The sequence below is a fragment of the Cucurbita maxima genome, unplaced genomic scaffold, assembly GCF_002738345.1.
Source record: "Cucurbita maxima cultivar Rimu unplaced genomic scaffold, Cmax_1.0 Cma_Scf00006, whole genome shotgun sequence".
Classification (NCBI taxonomy): domain Eukaryota; kingdom Viridiplantae; phylum Streptophyta; class Magnoliopsida; order Cucurbitales; family Cucurbitaceae; genus Cucurbita; species Cucurbita maxima.
The window spans coordinates 314,214-333,440 of record NW_019272022.1 but is presented as its reverse complement, the minus strand read 5'-3'; the positions used below and the strand labels follow the sequence as shown (position 1 = coordinate 333,440).

General features: G+C 35.0%; 1 protein-coding gene across 1 annotated transcript; it reads right to left on the bottom strand.

Annotated features, from left to right (window-relative positions):
- Nucleotides 1–4,093: 4,093 nt before the first annotated feature.
- LOC111480700 (40S ribosomal protein S18) lies at nucleotides 4,094–8,191 on the bottom strand. The gene is made up of 4 exons (XM_023125873.1): nucleotides 8,060–8,191; nucleotides 7,764–7,924; nucleotides 5,130–5,318; nucleotides 4,094–4,453 (listed from the first exon to the last, which is right to left on the bottom strand). The coding sequence occupies exons 1-4, from the start codon at nucleotides 8,060–8,062 to the stop codon at nucleotides 4,348–4,350; spliced, it is 459 nt and encodes a 152-aa protein (XP_022981641.1). The 5' UTR covers nucleotides 8,063–8,191; the 3' UTR covers nucleotides 4,094–4,347.
- Nucleotides 8,192–19,227: the final 11,036 nt, after the last annotated feature.

Below are 19,227 nucleotides of genomic sequence, written 5' to 3'. Positions count from 1 at the left end.
AATAGTGAGTAAGCAACGAAGTGTAGTAAGTTTCGCTGTAGGAGAAAATGTCTCTTTGTAATCAACACCTTCAACTTGAGTGTATCTCTTTGCTACCAGTCGAGCTTTATAACGTTCAACAAAACCATTAGAGTTGTGTTTAATTTTGTACACCCAACAACAGCCAATAGTTTTATGGCCAGGTGGTAAAGGAATGAGAGACCAGGTATGATTACGTTTCAAAGCTGCAATTTCATCCTTCATAGCTTGCTGCTATAATGGGTCGCCAACTGCCTCATCATAGGTTTTAGGTTCTTTCTGTGCTGTAATAAGAGCTAGAAAAGCACGTTGAGTAGGAGAAAAATGAGAGAATGAAAGGTAATGATGAAGGAGATACCTGGTGCCAGTGTTGGGACTTGAGTTAGAGGTTAAATGATTGGCTCCATAAGACATCTCATAAGCATTACAACAAGCTGGAGGTTGTTTGGTACGAGTAGAACGTCGGAGTGGAACTGATGTATCAGGTGAGATAAGATTAAATTTAGTGGGTGAATCTGAAACTGATGACTTTGAAGAAGGAATAGAAGGCAGAGGAGACGACGAAGGAATAGAAGGGGGAGGACTAGAATGGATGTTTGAGTAGGATGGAACATGAAGTGGTAAAATGGGGGTTGAAGGAGCTAATATCAAAGTTTGTGAAACTGATGAAAAAGGAAAATCATCTTCACAAAATTTAATATCACGGCTGATAAAAAATTTTTTAGATTGCATGTCATACAACTTGTAACCTTTGGACCACAAGGATATCCTATGAAAACACAAGGAATTGCCCGAGGTTCAAATTTTTGCTTAGGATGTACTATAGTTGCATAACACTTTCAACAAAAAACTTTAAGATGATGAAATGTAGGTGGTCATTTATAGAGTGCTTCAAAGGATGTCTTGTTAGATAACAATGGTGATGGTGTTCTATTTATAAGATAAACCGCAGTTAAAATGCATTCTCCCCAAAAATTAAGTGGAACCTGTGACTGAAAAAGAAAAGACCTACCTACATTTAGAATATGACGATGCTTACGTTCTATGACTCCATTTTGTTGTGGAGTATAGACACAAGTGCGCTGAAATTCAATGCTACAAGAAGTAAAAAATGGTTGCAAAGATAGGAACTACGTCCCATTGTCTGATCTAACTATCTTGATAGTAGTATGAAATTGAGTTTAAACGAATTTAACAAAGTTTACTAACAAATGATGTACTCTTGATTTGTGTTGCATAAGAAAAACCCAAGTACATCTAAGTAAAATCATTAACAACCGTGAGAAAAAAAAAGCAAACTAGAATGGTTTGGAATTTTATGTGGTCCCCAAACATCACAATGTAACAGATCAAAGGCAGAATGGGTTGTTATTGAATTTCTTGGGAAAGACAACCTAGTTTGTTTTGCTAATGGGCAAATACTACAGTTATGAGAAAGAGTAGTATTATTAAGATGCAATTGACCAGATAGAAATTTAAAAACGAGAAGAAGAAGGATGACCTAGGCGTAAATGATACAAATCATATGACTGAGATACTTGATTTGCTGAAGATTTTATTGGAGATGAAGAAATATGATAGAGACCTTCGAATTGTTTACCCGAATCAATCATCTTCCCCGTAGCCAAATCCTACATAACACAAGAATCAGGATAGAATGTGACATAACATTTCAAGTCATTGGTAAGTTTGCTGATTGACATTAGGTTTAAATTGAATGAAGGCACACAAAACATTATTTAATTTAAGGTCAGGATTAAAGGAAACATTGCCAGTATGTGACACATGTGTTGTCCCTTCATTAGGCAAATTTATCGTAGATATGGTACTAGCCTTTAGTTCAGTCATAACAGAAGCTTTGGATAGTATATGACCCATAGCTCCACTATCGAGATTTCATGGATTAGAACTTATAGAGTTAATAGATAATGCAGTTACTGGAAACAAACCTGCAACATTGATGTTATTATCAGAATTATCAAAAGGACGTTGATTGAGTGCAGATAAGACTTGTACAATCTGTTGTAATTGCTCAAAAGAAAAATTTGGGATGAAATTAGATGACTGTGCTTATGTATTCAACTGAGAAACATCAGTCATATTTGTAGATGATTGATATTCTCGATTGTTGCATTGATTGATTTGTACTACTTTTCTATAATTATTTTTCTGTTGACATCGATCTTCTATATATCCCCTTCTATCACAAATTTACAGTGAAACTTAAGAATTCGACACTCATCTATTGTATATGACCACTGTGTTCACATGATTTATCCTTGGCGAATTTTGAATATGTTGTTTTCTTCTGAACTGTTGATGCAATCGAGAAATTCTTTAGTAGGTTTAGAAGTTACCGGACGCTACATCTCTTCTTGTACAAGTAATGAATAGGTTTGCCTCACATTAAGTAATAGAGTCATCATCAATATGTTAGATCTTACCGTTTTATAAGACTCATTGAGCCCCATAAGTAGTTGCATCAACTTGTCTTCTTCACGTTGATCAACATGTATTTGACGTTGATCATAGGTAAATGGTGTGCGGTACGCTTCCAATTCATCCCAGGGTGCTTTGAGCTTGGTGAAATATGCTAACAATGTCATGGTTCCCTGTGACATCATTGCTATCAACTTTTGGATCTGAAAAATTGTTGGAGCATTCTTTTGTGAGAATTGATCGTGAAGATCAATCCACACTTGATGAACTGTCTCAGCGTGAATAATACCCTCAGCGATATCTGCTCCAACTGAATGAGTTAACCAAGATATTATCATACTGTTGCACTGATTCTAGAGTTCAAATTCGGTTGAATTTGCATCATGAGACGATTCTTCAATAGTGTCATCAATGAAGCCAATTTTTTTTTTTTTTTGGCAATAAGAGCATGCATAACTTATTTGGTAATTTGTTCCATTTAATTTGATTGGAACAAGTGAATATCCTGAACCCCCGAAATTTTGAAGCTGGATTTGGTTGATTCCGCCATAGAGGAAATTTTGATATTTAAGAATACCAAGATCGGTGCTCTGATACTAGGTTAAGAATGAGAAATAGAAATAGAATTGGAATCGGAGATGTGTATACTCATTGATATTTATTAGCTTTAAATAGGATACAAGCTAGCAACTAATACCTACCGATAAGGAAAATATGAGAATAAAATAAAATATATTACCAATCAAATCATAAATAATAAAGAATATTAAAAAATAATATATACGATATATTTCATAAATAATATATTATTGAAATATTATATGTGAACAGGTTCTTATCTAAAAGGTTTTCAACTCGTACCAAAGCAATAAAGAGGCATGTTTCCTTGTTTAAACCCTTCCATTTGCGGACCTTAAAATGTGTTTTAGAGGGACAACATAGTCAATTAAGTTGCAGGTATTTTTCTAAACTTCAGAGCTTGAGGAGGAGGCCACTTGCACTTGCCCACCTCACCTCAATCAGCTGATCAGTCACACTTCTGCTCCTCATTTGGCCTCCATGTGCCCAAATTAGAAAAGATTTCTTTTTTAGTTTTAGATTTTCAAAAAAATTAGGCTAATTTCATCATTTTCTAAACTTTTAAGAGTTATTTTTTCAAATTTCACAAATCTTGTAAGGTGTTATAAATGCTTCTCCTTTAAGAACTTGGGTCTTTCAAAGTTGACTAGTCCTGGAACAAGGGTATCACACCCTCCTTTCATCCTAGGTTGCTTTTCCTATTTGATAATGCCTCCATCAAGGTAACCTTTTTATGTAACACTCCAAGTCCAGACATTAAATATCTGATTTTTTTTTTTTTCTTTTAAAGTTGAACTTATCGGATTTTATTAAGATTTTTAGAGGCTAAATTTGAAGATGAGGTAGAAGCCAAATTTCTTTGGGAAAAAAAAAATCAGAAACTTTGTAAAAGAAAATAGATAAAATCTAACAAAAATTGATCAAAGTCAAACCATGGGCAAATTAGTCATTTTGCCTTGCCTAATTAGGGGTCGAGATGAGCCCATACCGAGAGCGCAAATTAGTCATTCTCGGTGCATTAAAAGTAAAATCACATAAATAAACTGCACCCTGATTACAAGCAAAACCTAATTGGACCAAACAAGAATCCTATAAATAAAATCTTTCAACACTTTTTTAAAACCAAAAACATCAATAAGCTTTGCATGTGCCACTGTAACCTTCCTTTTCTAGCATAAAATCACAGTTAAAAAAAAGGGGTGGGTAAATTAAACGAATATACCATCCCAACCAAAACTTCCAAAAAGGAGGTACACCTCAAAGATATTTGCCCACCCACATACTAAACTCATCAAAACATGGAAAAGAATATCAACGTTTCTTGGAGACACCAACAGTTTTTCCTCGGCGACCAGTGGTCTTGGTGTGCTGACCACGAACTCGGAGGCCCCAGTAGTGCCTTAGACCTCGGTGGTTCCTGCATTCATTGTATCGGAGATTAGTGGACTGGACTTACACGAACATACACAATGCAAGGAGTGGGGATCAATATCCCAAATACATCAGCCATTAATAGAAACACTTCAGGAATATATCAGATTCAACAAAGAGACAGATCATAAGTTTCAATTCCAAATAGCATGCATGTTGCTAATCAGTGAAAACATTAGGTTTTACAGACCCTTTAAGTACATCACAGCTAAAATAGCATGCATGTTGAATATGGCACCAACAGACATGGGGGATGTTTGAGTGAAATCTCAAATATCGTACTTAAAACCTGCTTGGTAGATTGACCTTTATAACTGCTTTTCTTTTTATTGTTTTTTATTTCTGAAAATGATTTTGAAAGATATGTTCTGCTCTCATATATCCTTAATATATTAATTCAAAAGATACAGCAGAATACAGATCAAAACTAACGTAAAAAATAATTAATCATTACATATCAATTACCAACAATAAATTTTATAGGAAACACATGAAAACAGAAAAATTTAGATTTTTTCTGCTGTTGTTTTTTTCTTCAGAATCTGATTTAATAGTTATAATGTCAAACAAACAAGTTTAAAATCTAAGAAGACAAACAGTTAAAAAAAGCAGTTAACCAAAAAACTGTGCGTGTTGATATGACATCAAAAAGAGCAAGTTACCTGATCTTCTTCAACCGCTCCAAATCATCTCTCAACTTCATGTCCAATGCATTAGAAACCACTTGAGAATATTTCCCATCCTTGTAGTCCTTTTGCCGATTCAAAAACCAGTCAGGAACTTTAAATTGTCGTGGATTGGCAACAATCACCATGAGATTGTCCAACTCGGCAGCAGTTAGTTCACCAGCCCTGGTAGTAAAAATAACAAATAAAAACAAAAAGGTAAGATATACAAGCCACCTTGAGTTCTCCCCCAAACTCTGAATTGTATCGTCTTCTAGGGTGACAATAAAATGAATAATTCGAAACCAATATTTTTTTTTTTTTTTTTTGGGTGAGAAACCAAGCTTTCATTGAGAAAAATGAAAGAATATATAAGAGAAACAAAAACAAGTCAAACAAACATCCCGAAAGCTACAGAAAGGAACTTCAATCAAACAAAATCAATCCAAAACCATAACTACAAAAAAGCATAGGGACTAACAGCCACAAAGTGGCTTTAAACCTAACTACCACCAAACTCATCACAAGACTGCTCCAAATCTTTAAAAATTATACTATTTCTTTCATCAGTCCCCTACAAGATAGAAAAGAAATTGGTGTGCCAAAAAATAGCGCCACTCTCACAAAAAGGCAACCCCAAGAGCACCTCCTTGGTCAAAGCAAAACAGTGATCATTCCATGCCAAACTTAAACCAAAGGAGGACCAACCACCTAGCCCAAAGGGTCTAAACAAACTGACAACCCCACGTCAAGGAATAAGATCCTCATCCTTGCAATCATACAGAATGCACAACTGCAGGAACAACAACAAACCCTGAAATTCCTTCCCCCTCTGGAGAACACGCAGATCAAGAATAACAGAAAGGAGACCTAACACAAAAAACAGTATCTCTATTGGAAAGATGGAGACTAAAACCTAACAATAAAGAGGAAGAGGGGTCAGACAGTAAAATGAAAACCACATAATACAACCTCTTACTCGAAAGATGATACAAAAGAAGGTATAGCTCACGAAGGGGCTTCTCACCCACTCACCAATCTTCTAAAAAATGAACTCTCCTGCCCCTCCCAAAATAAAACCAAATTCATTTGAGGTCATTTAATACATAAAAAAAAAAAGAAAGCAAAGAAACAACTACTAAGTGAGAGGTGCTAAAAAGTATCCCAAATACATGAACTTCCTAAATGAACTACTGCAGCAAGCTACCAATGTGAGTTAATTGCTCCTACCCAGTCTCTCCCGAGATATTCAAATAACAACAATAAGATTGCAGCTGTTTATCCCTAAAACAGGAGAAAGACCCAATGGCTAAGCTACAAATGTAGCTTATTAAAGCCTTAGTGAATGGATCTCAGCAAAAGAAGCGGGTCAAATCTAAATCTTCTTACAGTTATCAGCTTTTTTCCAAATGTCTAGAAGAGTTGATAGAAGTCATCGGGAAAACAGGTTCTCAACAAACAGGTGTTTCAGATGCTGCAAAAATTTCTATAGATCTATCGCGAAGGAACAATTTTGAACTTTAACCAAAACATTTCAATCAATGTCAAAGGGGGCCAGCACTGTGTTTGGCTTTAGTCATGATTTGATGATTGTATGAAAATTACTATTAAGTTTCATTAAGACTTCGGTCTCATTATATTCAGAGAACTAGAGGATCTTGGTTTATTCTCCCCGTTTGTAATAGTTTTTAGTATGATTTTCAGATTTAGTTGAAAGCTCACGTGGTGGTGTTTACTCATTTTGATCACACAGTGTGGGGCTTGTGAGTTTGAATTTGAGTACTATCCATTTGGTTATTAGATAGAAGAAATAGTTTCATTCTGATATTCATTTAAAAAAAAAAATTGAAGCCATCTGTGCATACATTGGTCACATATCAAACCCAGATAAGCATGAGGAATATATTGTGGTAAATTATATCAAAGAAAAGGAAGAAAGAAGCAGCAGAAGATAATTCCAAGCAACCAAAAATCCAGTTGCAGTTAATACTTCTGTTCTTTTTTTTTTTTTTTCTCGATCTTAAAACTCAAACCAGAATTGTAGGGTTTTTTTTTCTTTTTTTTTTTTGTCAACTAGACCCAGCTGTCAAAAAAGTTCACTAATATTTTGACATCCTTATCCTGGCAAAGGTTTTTGTAAATGCATGTATCCAAAGGTCCTGTACTCCCAACTTTTGTTTTCATTGTATGTTTACTTGTTATTCCAACAAATCATACATCCTGCATTCATATGCCAGCTACAGACACGAACCAACTTCAAAAAAAACCTAAATCACAGAATAATTGATCCTTGCTACTGCAGTAATTGTTATTCTAACAACGATAAACTCCCTTCAAAATCTCAAGTCTATTATCGATTTCATCATTAGCCGTACCCATGTTAAACTCCAAATTTTTCCGGAATACCCAACATCTTTTGTTCTTTTATGTAAAACTTCAGCATAAACTTCTTGATAAATAATTAGTAACGGAAACCTCAATCCGTAGCATCGATCTAAGAGGCAAAATTAAACACAACGGACAAAACCCTTGTAATACTCCTAATTCTCGAATTTTTCTCCCAAACTAGATAAACGATAAACCGCAATGAATAAAGAAAAAAAAAACAGCGAAAAGAAGGAAAAAGAATACCTCTTGTTCATGTCGACATCAGCCTTCTTGCAGACGATGTTAGCCAATCGCCTTCCAATACCTTTGATTGAAGTGAGAGCAAACATAATCTTCTGCTTCCCATCGACGTTGGTGTTCAGCACACGAAGAATGTGCTGAAAATCCTCGTTTGCTACCAGCGACTAGATACAGAAAGAAGGAGACAAAATCAAATCAACACAGTCAATTGTAAAAACCTAACGTATAATTTAGCGCATTCAAGAACCGGCAATAGGAGAGAACAAGTGGAAACAGAGCAAACAAGAAACTGTAGTTACCATGGCGTACGTAGATAGAATCAAGGAGTTGAAAGAATTCCCGGCGGCAGAAGAGGCAGGAAAAAACGAGCGGAGATCACTGGGCGATGAGTGGGCAGGATTTTATATGGTATCAGCAGTCTAGGGTTCTGGGCTAAACTAAATTGACCAATATACCCTCTTCAAACTTTAGTTATCTTAATAGAGAGCCGTAATTGCCGTTGGGTTGCAAGTTATTGGAATCAATTTGTGTCATAAATTTTAAATTTCGCTTTAACCAACTTCTTCTTGGAGTAACTAAAATTTTAAATATTTTAATTTTTTAAATTTTAAATATTTTTAATTTTTATAATAAATTTTCAAATATGTTGGTATAAATTGTAATCCTATTTTTGGATGGGTCGGATTCATCCGACCAAATAAATGTCAACTCATGAGTCAACTGGTTTAAAAATTGAGTCCAACCCAAATAAAATAAATAAATAATTTAATCCAATCCAATTTTTATAATTTAGATGGGTAGTTTAAATTGGTTATTTGTTTTACTTTTTGGTTCAATTTTTATGTGAAGAATTGTTAAATAAGAATTTAGATTTTAAAATTCTTCAAAGTTATATATATTTTTTTAAATTCTTTGAAAATAGAATGTGCTCTATTTAGTTCATAATTTTTCCAAATCCACACTTAATTTGATCTGAAGTAGCACGTGTCTTGAGTATTTAAGCAATAAGTGACTCTACTATTGGGGTTATAGGCAAACACATACAATCATGAATGAGACTTATCATTTTTATATGTATTTCTTTAGGCGACTGTCCTAAGCGAGTAATTAGATATGTATTTACTATTCTACACACGGCCCACATGTGCGAGTATGGACCCACCCGTCAGTTTGCACACCTCTTGGGCCCCTTTCTTGATCGGGCTAGCATTCTCTAGTGCTGTTATCGGACGCTCGGTAGGAATAGTGGTCGTCGCAACATTATGATAAACGAAATGATCGTTTTTCTACCTCATAACATATGCATTCGTACCATCGTAAAAGTGAAGATTCCCCAATGCATGTAACGTACAATGAGGCATGAGGTCTTAATATTTTCATTCATTAGATCATGTAAAATAACTACTTCCATTTTCTTTCATATCATATCATTTTACAATATAGTCTTTAAGACATGTATTGGGGTTGAATATCATATCATTCATATCACACAGTCTTATTTCATATCATGCACATAACATGCACATAACATGTCCTTCAACATATAATATTAGATCAGGCATATATCATATTGTAATGCATGTGACAACATGTATTATATCGCCAAACATGTTACACCACAACATATATCATACTATCAGCACATCACAACATAACACGTGTTATAACATATCATAGTCATATTATTTTATAAACATATCATAGTCATATCATTTCATAAATATTTCACACATTTCAAGCATATGACACGTGTTGAACCACAGGGCATGTGTCATTATACAAACATTAACTTCTAACCATGTCGATAGTAAAACCACTTATTTGGTTGGCTTATGATGAAGCTATTACGACCCCTTGACGCTAGCTTAACGCTGCTCTTTGAAATTTAATTCTATTAAGGGGTTCCACAATTATAAGTTATTATTCGAAACTAACTCACCTAATTTTGCATAAAATAATTTAAATTTACTTCTATAATTTAAACTATCTAAATCCAAGTAATTTTGTATAAAATAATTTTAACTTAGTCTTTATAATTTAAATTAGTTAAGCCTAATTATACATAAATAATTTAAACTTGACTCTAAAATTGTAAATAGAGTCATACTAACCTTAAACAGTAAGAAAGTGTATTCTTTAATTGGTTTTGACCGTTCAATTGTTAAGTAGAATGATAAAATGAAGTGAGAGATCTCATTTTATAGGAGAGGCCAACCACCCACTTAGCAGCCATGTAGATAATTTCCTTTTTTTTTTATCCAAATTTTTGGATTATCACCATGCCCAAATATTTACTTAAGATTTCAAGGTGTTTGGATCAAACTTAGAATCTAGACTAAGTTTGGGTATAAACAAGACTTAAAGCAATGATGAAATTGCCTTAAAACCTCTAATAAGGACTCATGATGTTATACAACACTTATACATGAAATGTTTATATGTTCGTGACTTGTGAGTTTAGATGAGGGCTTAAGAATTTATGACAAGTCTTTGCACATGATTGTGCCTTAAGGATAACCCTTGGAGTAAGAACCCAAAAACCCATGAAACTAAGAAAACACTCGGACAACAATCAAGAAAAAAAAAGCACTACTCGAGCTCAAAGTCCACTAAGACATGTAGGTACCACTCAAAACAAGGACTAAGGTCCTCATACTCAAAACCCAAGAAACCCTCCATGAACTCTACGATACATTCATGACTTAGACCACCTCACTTAAAACGTAAGAAGCCTTAGATATAGGTTTCTTACTACGTCGCTTGGAACATATGATGTAACTACCCTAAATTTTCCCTATTTATCTAAGGCCATTACTATACTTCTAACTTTACATTTAATGCGGAATTACTTTAATGGACACTTTATAATTTCGACATTAATTCATACCTCCTTTATTACCTCGTGAATAATCAAATACAAGGGAAAGAAAGGAAAAACAATGTTGAATTGGAAAGAAAATCTATTTTATCCATGTGCCACGATCACAAGATTTGCGATGGTCCTGTCGGTCTCACATGGGTGCTTTGCCTTTATCTGAAAATGTAGTAGCATCAAGCTTGAGTATTTCTAGAACACTAAGTAAGCGACTCCCTATCGAGGTTATGCAACAAGAACATGCAAATGCAATGACGAGACCTATCATATCAATTTATTTTCCTATGACACTATCTTAACGGGCAGCTTGGATGTGTACCATATACTCTACACATAGCCCATACATGCGAGTATAGGCTCACCAGTCAGTTCCCTCGTGATGGAATAGGAGTATCCCCCAATGCATGAACACACATAATGCATGAGGTTCCAATATTTTTATGTTTTCAACATTATTAAATATAACTCCGCTATCTATTTCATTCATATCATATTACTTCTCATTTTTCATCCTCCTATCATGCATAATTATACGGAGTTATATTTCATGCTATAGACTGTGATTTCATGTCATACATATCATGTTCTTTACATACAATTTAAGGAACATAATATCACAGTTCATGCTTTCATTATAATATATTATGACATGCGATTCATACAGAAAACATTTCAACCATCACATAAAAATTCTAAGCACAATACATCACGTCACGTTATATCGCACATCAAGTCATTTTAGAAACATCATACATTCACATTGCATACTTTTATGTATTAAATCGTAACAGTCTAACATACAATTTATGACACGTGCAAATCCACGGGCACGTGCCAACATGCAGCATACAATTGCGTAACGGTAGAGCTACTTACTTGGTAGGCCTTAACTGATGTACTCCCTAAAATATATGACGTAAGCCCCTATCTTCTTGTACGTGTCCTACGCTATTGTCAGGGTTGGTTCCTATTGGGTCGTTCAACACTTTTGTTAGTATTTCACAAACAAATTTATATTACTAACTTGAAATCGTGAAATAGTGCCTTATATTGACCTATTTTGCCTTAAACAAGGTTGAAATCGAGTGTGGGAGGGTCAGAACGGTGTCAAACCAGTCGAAAATAGGTTTCACGAGCCAAATACGCCGCTGGAGCCGTGGGGGAGTTTGCCCCAGACGCTGATACGTGGCGCAACCAGAAGCGCCTGCGTGTGCAAGTCGAAGTCGAGTTGAGGGGCGATTGGGTCACGGTTTTCAGGCTGGGTTCTATTATTGGGCTGCAGGAATTCTGTCTGGGTCGAGAATTTGGGCTGCCGAAAATGGACTGGGTGGCAGATGGGTTGGATTCGAGTTCAAGGCTACGGGTTTGCGGGTTGGTTTCGGGTAGTGACTGATGGGTTAGACCGAGGCGCGAATTGGGGTTTCTGGGTTGGGCCGAGGCATCTGGGCTGCGGATATTGGACTCGACTGGGTTGGTTCCATTTCGGGTCGTGGGTCTGGATCTTGGGACGGGTTTCGTCTTCTTCGCCCGCTTATTAGAAAAATTCCGGTGACCTCTCTCTCCTCGATAATGCCGCTCGAGGGTTTGTTTACCTTCATTTTCTTTCATTTCCGCATCTTCTCTCTCCCATCTTCCCTCTTATGGCGTTGATTTGGTTCGTACAAGTCAAAAAGTCCCCGGATCTGAGGAAATCCGAAAACCCGAGGGTCAATCTTCCTCGTCCAACGGTGTACAGCGTGTAAGAGGTACCTAAACTCGTCCTTTCTGAACATATCAAACTCTATGATTCCTTTCGTGGTCAGCAATAGAGGTTTCGACGTTGATTTTTCGTTGGGTTCCGTTCGCTCGCGATTCATTAGCCTCTCTCGTTTTCTCACCGTTTTTTTTTTCTTACCGGTAGCTCTAGGACATGTTGTAGTGATCCAAGGGGGAGTTGCGATGATCGTGGGTCATGGGGATTGAAAACTCCTGTGTTCACAAGAGTTTTTGGGTCTCGTCGGTGACAACGGGCCCTGACTTTTTTTTTCCTGATTCGTTACATCTGAAGACTCCAGTGTAATTACTAAGACTATGCCAAGCCTTGAGCACTTCTTGGAATGTAAGAAGCATTGGGCACATGTTTTGGAATATACCGCTTGAAATGATGGAGCAAGAATCAAAGAGCCCATGAAACTAAGAAAACACTTTAAGGACAAGAATCAAGAAAAAAAACACAACCCAAGTCGAAAGTCCACTAAGACATGAAGAATGCTAGGTACCGCTCAGAACAAGGACCAAAGTCCTTAGACTCATAACCCAAGAAACCCCTTAGGCCTCCCACGATATAACATATTTATGACTCAAACCACATCGTTTGAAACGTAAGAAGTCTTGGATGTAGGCTCTTAGACTGCTTTCGCTTGGAACGTAAGAAGTCTTGGATGCAAGTTTTAGACTACGCTGCTTGAAATGTACGAAGTCTTGGGCGTAGGTATTCATACTATGCTGCTTGGAAAGTATGAAGCCTTAGACATAGGTTCTCGGACTGCATTGTTTGGAAGGTAAGATACCTTGGCACAAGTTTTACACTACACCACTTGGAAGATAAGAAACCTTGAGTGTAGGTTCCAGATTGTATTGCATGAAATGCATGAAGTCTTGGATGCAGGTTCAAACTACATCATTTGGAACGCATAAACTTTGGATGTAGGTTTTCAGACTGTGTATGTTGGAACACATGAAGCCTTGAACACATATTGTTATGATCCTGTCTTGTATCGTAAATCCTAAGGGAAATGTCTTAAGGAACAAAACATGAAACATGAAACATGAAATAAGAAATAAGAACCAAGAACCATAAATAAGGGCAAGGACAAAAATCAATAATAAGGACCAAGAACCCAGGACAATAAACTAGAACAAAGATTAGGATCCAAGTTCTTAGAACTAAAAACTAACCTCAAACCAAGTTTTAGAACTCAGAACACAAGACCAAGATCTTTGGGCTAGAACCATGGCAAGAATTAAAATTTAAGAACAGAATCTAATGGCTTAAATTCTCGGGACAAGAACATGACAAGTAATGAGTATGATTGAACTCCCCAAGTCCAATGTTAGCATTTGCCCTCCATCAGCCTCACAGTTTTAAAATGCGTCCACTAGAGAGAGATTTCTACACAGTTATAAGGAATGTTTCGTTCTCTTTTTCAAACAATGTGAGATTTCACAATCCACCCCCTTGTTCTAATCATTACATATTGGCGTTAGCCTCACAGTCTTAAAATGCATCTAATAGGTAAAAGTTTCCACACCTTTATAAGGAATGTTTCATTCCCTCTCCAACTAATGTGGGATTTCACAATGGTACTGTAACATCCACCATAGGCAAGACTAAAAGTCTAGAAATAGGCTACTTACTAAGTCTTGAAATCTCTCATGTTTTTAAGGTGACAAGAAGGAGCTATTAGAGGATGGGAGTGGATCTAGAGTAGGTGTCATACATAGCTACATCTATTTTTGACTCTTTAATGTTTTAAGTTGTTTTGTTAACCCAACCTAATGTATTCAAACTCATAAACTTTATTTTGGATTTGTAAATAAAAATGTGTTTATTTTTATATTATTTTGTTTTAAACGCTAAATTTCTTATCGTTTTTTTATCTTATCAAACATTTTAGTCATGAATCCTTGAGAACCCTAAAAATCGGGCGTGATAATAATATCTTATTTAAATCATATTTAAATTTCATAAAATATTCAAATATATATTTAAATAATTTAAATTTCATTCAAACTTCAATTATATATATATTTTTTTAACGTATCTAGTTGTTTTAATATTTTGCGTGGAGAATACAATAAAAGTATATTTCTCCTTTATATTTAATATATCTAATACATTAAATATTATTTTGAATAATTCAAATTAAATATTTTTTATTTTATAAAATATATCTATTATATTAAATATTAATTTGAAAACTCCAAATTAAATTTATTTTCTCCTTGGTTGAGTTTCGTGTTTTTCCTTATTGGTGTAAAATTCATGAGAAAAAGCTAAGTACACACTATCATAAGTAGCAAATAATAAGCAAATAATAAGTAAATTATCAATTACACGTAAAACATATTTTTTTAGTTACTTTTGTTGCTAGAAATTAAATGAATTTTTGATATCATTGAAATGGGTGTTGGTGATTTTAAATCATTGCTGTGAAAAAAAGAGGTCAATGGAAGAATCAACAATAATAAGGAAGGTTCGGGGAGAAGAAATTAAATAGATAAGCTATTGAACTTTGTGGTTAATTTTAGTTCCTTTTAATAGATTCACAAGCCCACTTTCAAGGGTCAATGCATGATGATTACTTCCATAATTGTGTCGTAATTTCTATTAACCCTTGTATTACCTTCAAGTATTACCTTTAGGTATACATGACATCATTCATAACCCTTAATATTACTTTCAAATATCCTTGTTATGGAACTAAAGTATTAAACTGAATTTCATTGTTCTTTCTCTTCTTTTTGAATAAGATAACAACTATATATGTAAAGTGACCAACTAAACAAACATATAGATCAATAATAACAACTCTTTAATAAACTAAAATCTCACCGTCAATATACTTAAACTACATAGTACTCTATCGCCTCCTCTATAAGATTTAGCTCTTTATACAAACTGAATTAACCAGAGCAACCCACATCTCAATCAAATTGGTAGAATAAGAAAAGAGAGCAAAAGATTAGAGAGTTATCAAGCTTTGTTATTGTCCTTCAATGAAAATTCACTTTCTTTAAGCTCTCATCGACACCTCTTTGCCTTAATCTATTATTCTTGGTCTTCTTTTCCCTTATGCCGTTAACAACTGCTTAATTAGAGTTCTTCTTCTTCTTCCTCTGTAATTTCAAAGTAGCAGAGCCCTCTAATGTGTATATTTCGTTTCCCCCCTTTGTGGCTCCCCTCTCTTTTTAGGTAACATTTTTCCTTTTATATTGTTCGTTTCTTCCCATTTAGGGTTGAGAAAAGATAAGTTTGTTCCTAATTGGGTAGTCAATGGCCGACGTGACTTGTTGATTTAGATTATACTTGCCATCTCATCCCTAAAAAATTTGCGTTGCGTATTGCTTCAACATTAGGGGTAAGCAATTTGTTTCCAGATTCCCAACAGGGTTGTTTCCAGATTGCCAGTAGAGTTGTTTCAAGATTTGATGAAGCATCAAGGTTTCAACATAAATGTTCTAAAATTTTACCAAATAACTCAATTAAATGTACAATTATGCTAGATTTATATAAATTGATCTTCTTTTCATATTGAACCACAATAAACTATTTCATGCCGGAGCAATTAAGAAAATGGTTTGTATGAGTCAAAATTGACTACAATAAAGCTGTTATAAATCTATTGGAGAGTTAAAAAAATTGTACCTTTATCCTTGTCAATATATGATCTACAAGTTTGATGTATAAACTAATTCAAGACAAGGCCTAAGAACTCTCATATAGATTGAGTTTTTAAATAATCAAAGGAAAAAGCACGTGTCCTCCCTATCTCAAGGTAGGAGACGGATGATTTTGAACCAATAACGACCCACTTTTTGAGGCTTCAAAACAAAAACGTTACGTAGACAGTTAAATACAAAGGAAATCAAAACATCACAATAGTAGTATGTGGGAGCTATAAATACAAAACTATTTACAAATAACAGAAGTTCCAAAATTACAAGTAATCAAAATAAAAATACATAGGTAGTAAAATACATGTAACAAATCTAGGGGTCCCCTCCGCCATCGCACAACCACAACCCGACATGTTTTCACCTGCAATCTATCATTTATGAACCTTTTAAAAAACAAAGAGTAGCAAGAATTAGTATAAAAATACAACTTAAGCAATCTACTTGTAGGCTCTCGTTGAACTTCTCTTAATCAATGTTCTTATCACATTTCTAAAGTTGGCCAATTCCATGGCATTATGTTTATCAAGTCCTATCAAGCTCATTCATTTTAAACCGCTACACAATTATATTCCAATGGTGTAAGTCACATTTCAAGGTTTATTCAGGTTTCTATATGCCTAAACTCTATGTTTCTACTTTTCATGGTTCAAGTTATCGCATTTTCTACGCATAAGTCGAGGCGCCCTCATCCATCTCGAGCTCTAGGGTAGATCTAATAGGTATGGAGAAGTTGTCACTCTCTATAGACAACCTCTTAAGTCTCTTTGTAACCCTACACCTACCTACTACTAAACGATAGTTAAAAACTTCTCTAATGACACCCAACAAGCTCCCTATTCCTATACCATTACAGGCTAGTATGTGTATGGATTACAAAAACGCATGACATTTCTATGCATGAACATGCATACGTTGGATGAACATTATGATCACTAGTCCCAGGTTACCTTGAAAAGTAGCAGCCTTTTCAGGATAAGAGGAATGATATGATGATGGAGAGTAGTTTTGTGCAGTCATCGATTCCAAAGTTGGATGGACATTATGATCATTAGTCTATAATGATGGAAAACTTTCTAAATCAAAAGAATATTGGAGTGTTGGGAAGCAAGGAATTTCTACCGCAGTAGAAGGAGAAGTTCTTTCAGAAGGATAAAAAAAAAAGAATTGAAGATCTTAAGTTGAAGGATTTAAAAGCAAAAAACTATCTCTTTCAGCCAAGATCGTCCAACTCTAGAAACCATTATGAAGAAAGACAACCCAAATATATTTGAGACTCCTTAAAACAGAAGTACCAAGGAACAACTCAAGTCAAACGTGCACAATTGCAAGCTCTTCGCAACGAGTGAGAGGTTCTTCACATGAAGACAGGAGAACCAATGTCAAACTACTTTGCTCGAACTCTCATGATTGTCAATAGAAAGAAAATTCATGGAGAGAAGATGACAAATATTGACATCATAGAAAAGATCATAAGATCTATGACTTCTAAGCTCAACTATGTCGTTTGCTTGATTGAGAAGTCTAATGATATGGATTCCTTATCCATTGATGAGTTACAAAGTAGTCTCTTGGTGCACGAGCAACGCATGAATGACCATGTTTATGAGGAAGAACAAGCTCTAAAAGTCACACATGATGGAAGTTTTGGCAGCAGAGGAAGAGGACGTGGTGGCTTTCGAGGATGAGGTAGAGGAAGAGGTCGAAAAAGTTTTGATAAATCAATTGTGGAATGTTACAATTACCATGAATTAGGACATTACCAATATGAGTGTCCTAAAAGGGAGAATGACTGAGCAAGAAACCAATGAATAGATGCTATTAATGTCCTATGTAGATGAGAAGAAAGCTGAAAAGAAGGACATTTGGTTTCTTGACTCCAGATGCTCTAACCACATGTGTGGAAAGAAAGAACTTTTCTATCATATTGATGAGAAGTTTCGAAAAACTGTGAATCTGGATGACAACTCAAGCATATCTGTGATGGGCAAAGGAAATGTAAAGTTTAAAGTAAATGAGATTGTGCAAGTAATCACTGAGGTATTTTATGTACAAAACTTGAAGAACAACTTGTTGAGCATCAAACAACTACAAGAAAAAGGTTTTGCAATTCGTGTACAAAAAGAAGGATGTAGAATTTATCATCTTGACAAAGGGTTAATTGTAGAGACTTTGATGACATCAAATATAATGTCTTCTCTATTTGTTCAATCTCTACCAAAGCAACAATCTTGCTTCATTGCTATTAAAGAACATCCCACAAGAACATGATATTGTTGTTATGGGCATCTAAGTTATGGAGGATTGAAGATACTTCAAAAGAAGAACATGGTGCAAGGATTTTCGGTCCTTAAAGTTCCCTCAAAAGTATATGAAGGTTGTTTGATAGGAAAACAACAAAGAGATTCGTTTCCTAAAGAAAGCACATGGAGAGCATCTCAAATTCTTCAACTCGTACATGTTGACATATGTGGGCCATCACGTCCATCTCCAACAGCAAAAAGAGGTATTTTATAAGTCTCAGCGATGATTACAGTCGAAAAACATGGATTTTCTTCTTGGCTACTAAATCAAAAGCGTCATCCATTTTTAAAAGATTCAAGAGTATGGTTGAAAAAGAAACTAGTATATACTTGAAGGGCTTGAGAACTGATCGATGTGGTGAATTGACATCCAAATAATTCACTAGCTTTTGTAATAAAAATGGTATTCAAAGGCAATTGATCGTATTCAAAGGCAACTATACTCCGCAACAAAACGACACGGCGAAAAGAAAAATAGGACAATTATGAATATGGTTAGATGCATTCTGATAGAGAAAAAGGTACCAAAAGCTTTATGGGCGGAATCAGCAAATTGGACGATTTATATTCTCAATAGAAATTCCACTCTAGCCATGAAACATATGATTCTAGAAGAAGCTTAGAGAGGACATAAACCATCAGTTTCATATTTCAAAACTTTTGGATGTATTGTGTACGTTCATGTCTCAAACAACAAAAGAACAAAGTTTGGGGATAAAAGTTTGAAGTGTGTATTACTTTGAGTTAGTGATAAGTCAAAGACATATAGACTTTATGATCCAGTCTCACATAAAATAATTGTTACTAGATATGTGAAGCTTGAGGAAGAAAATGGTTGGGATTGGTATAAAAC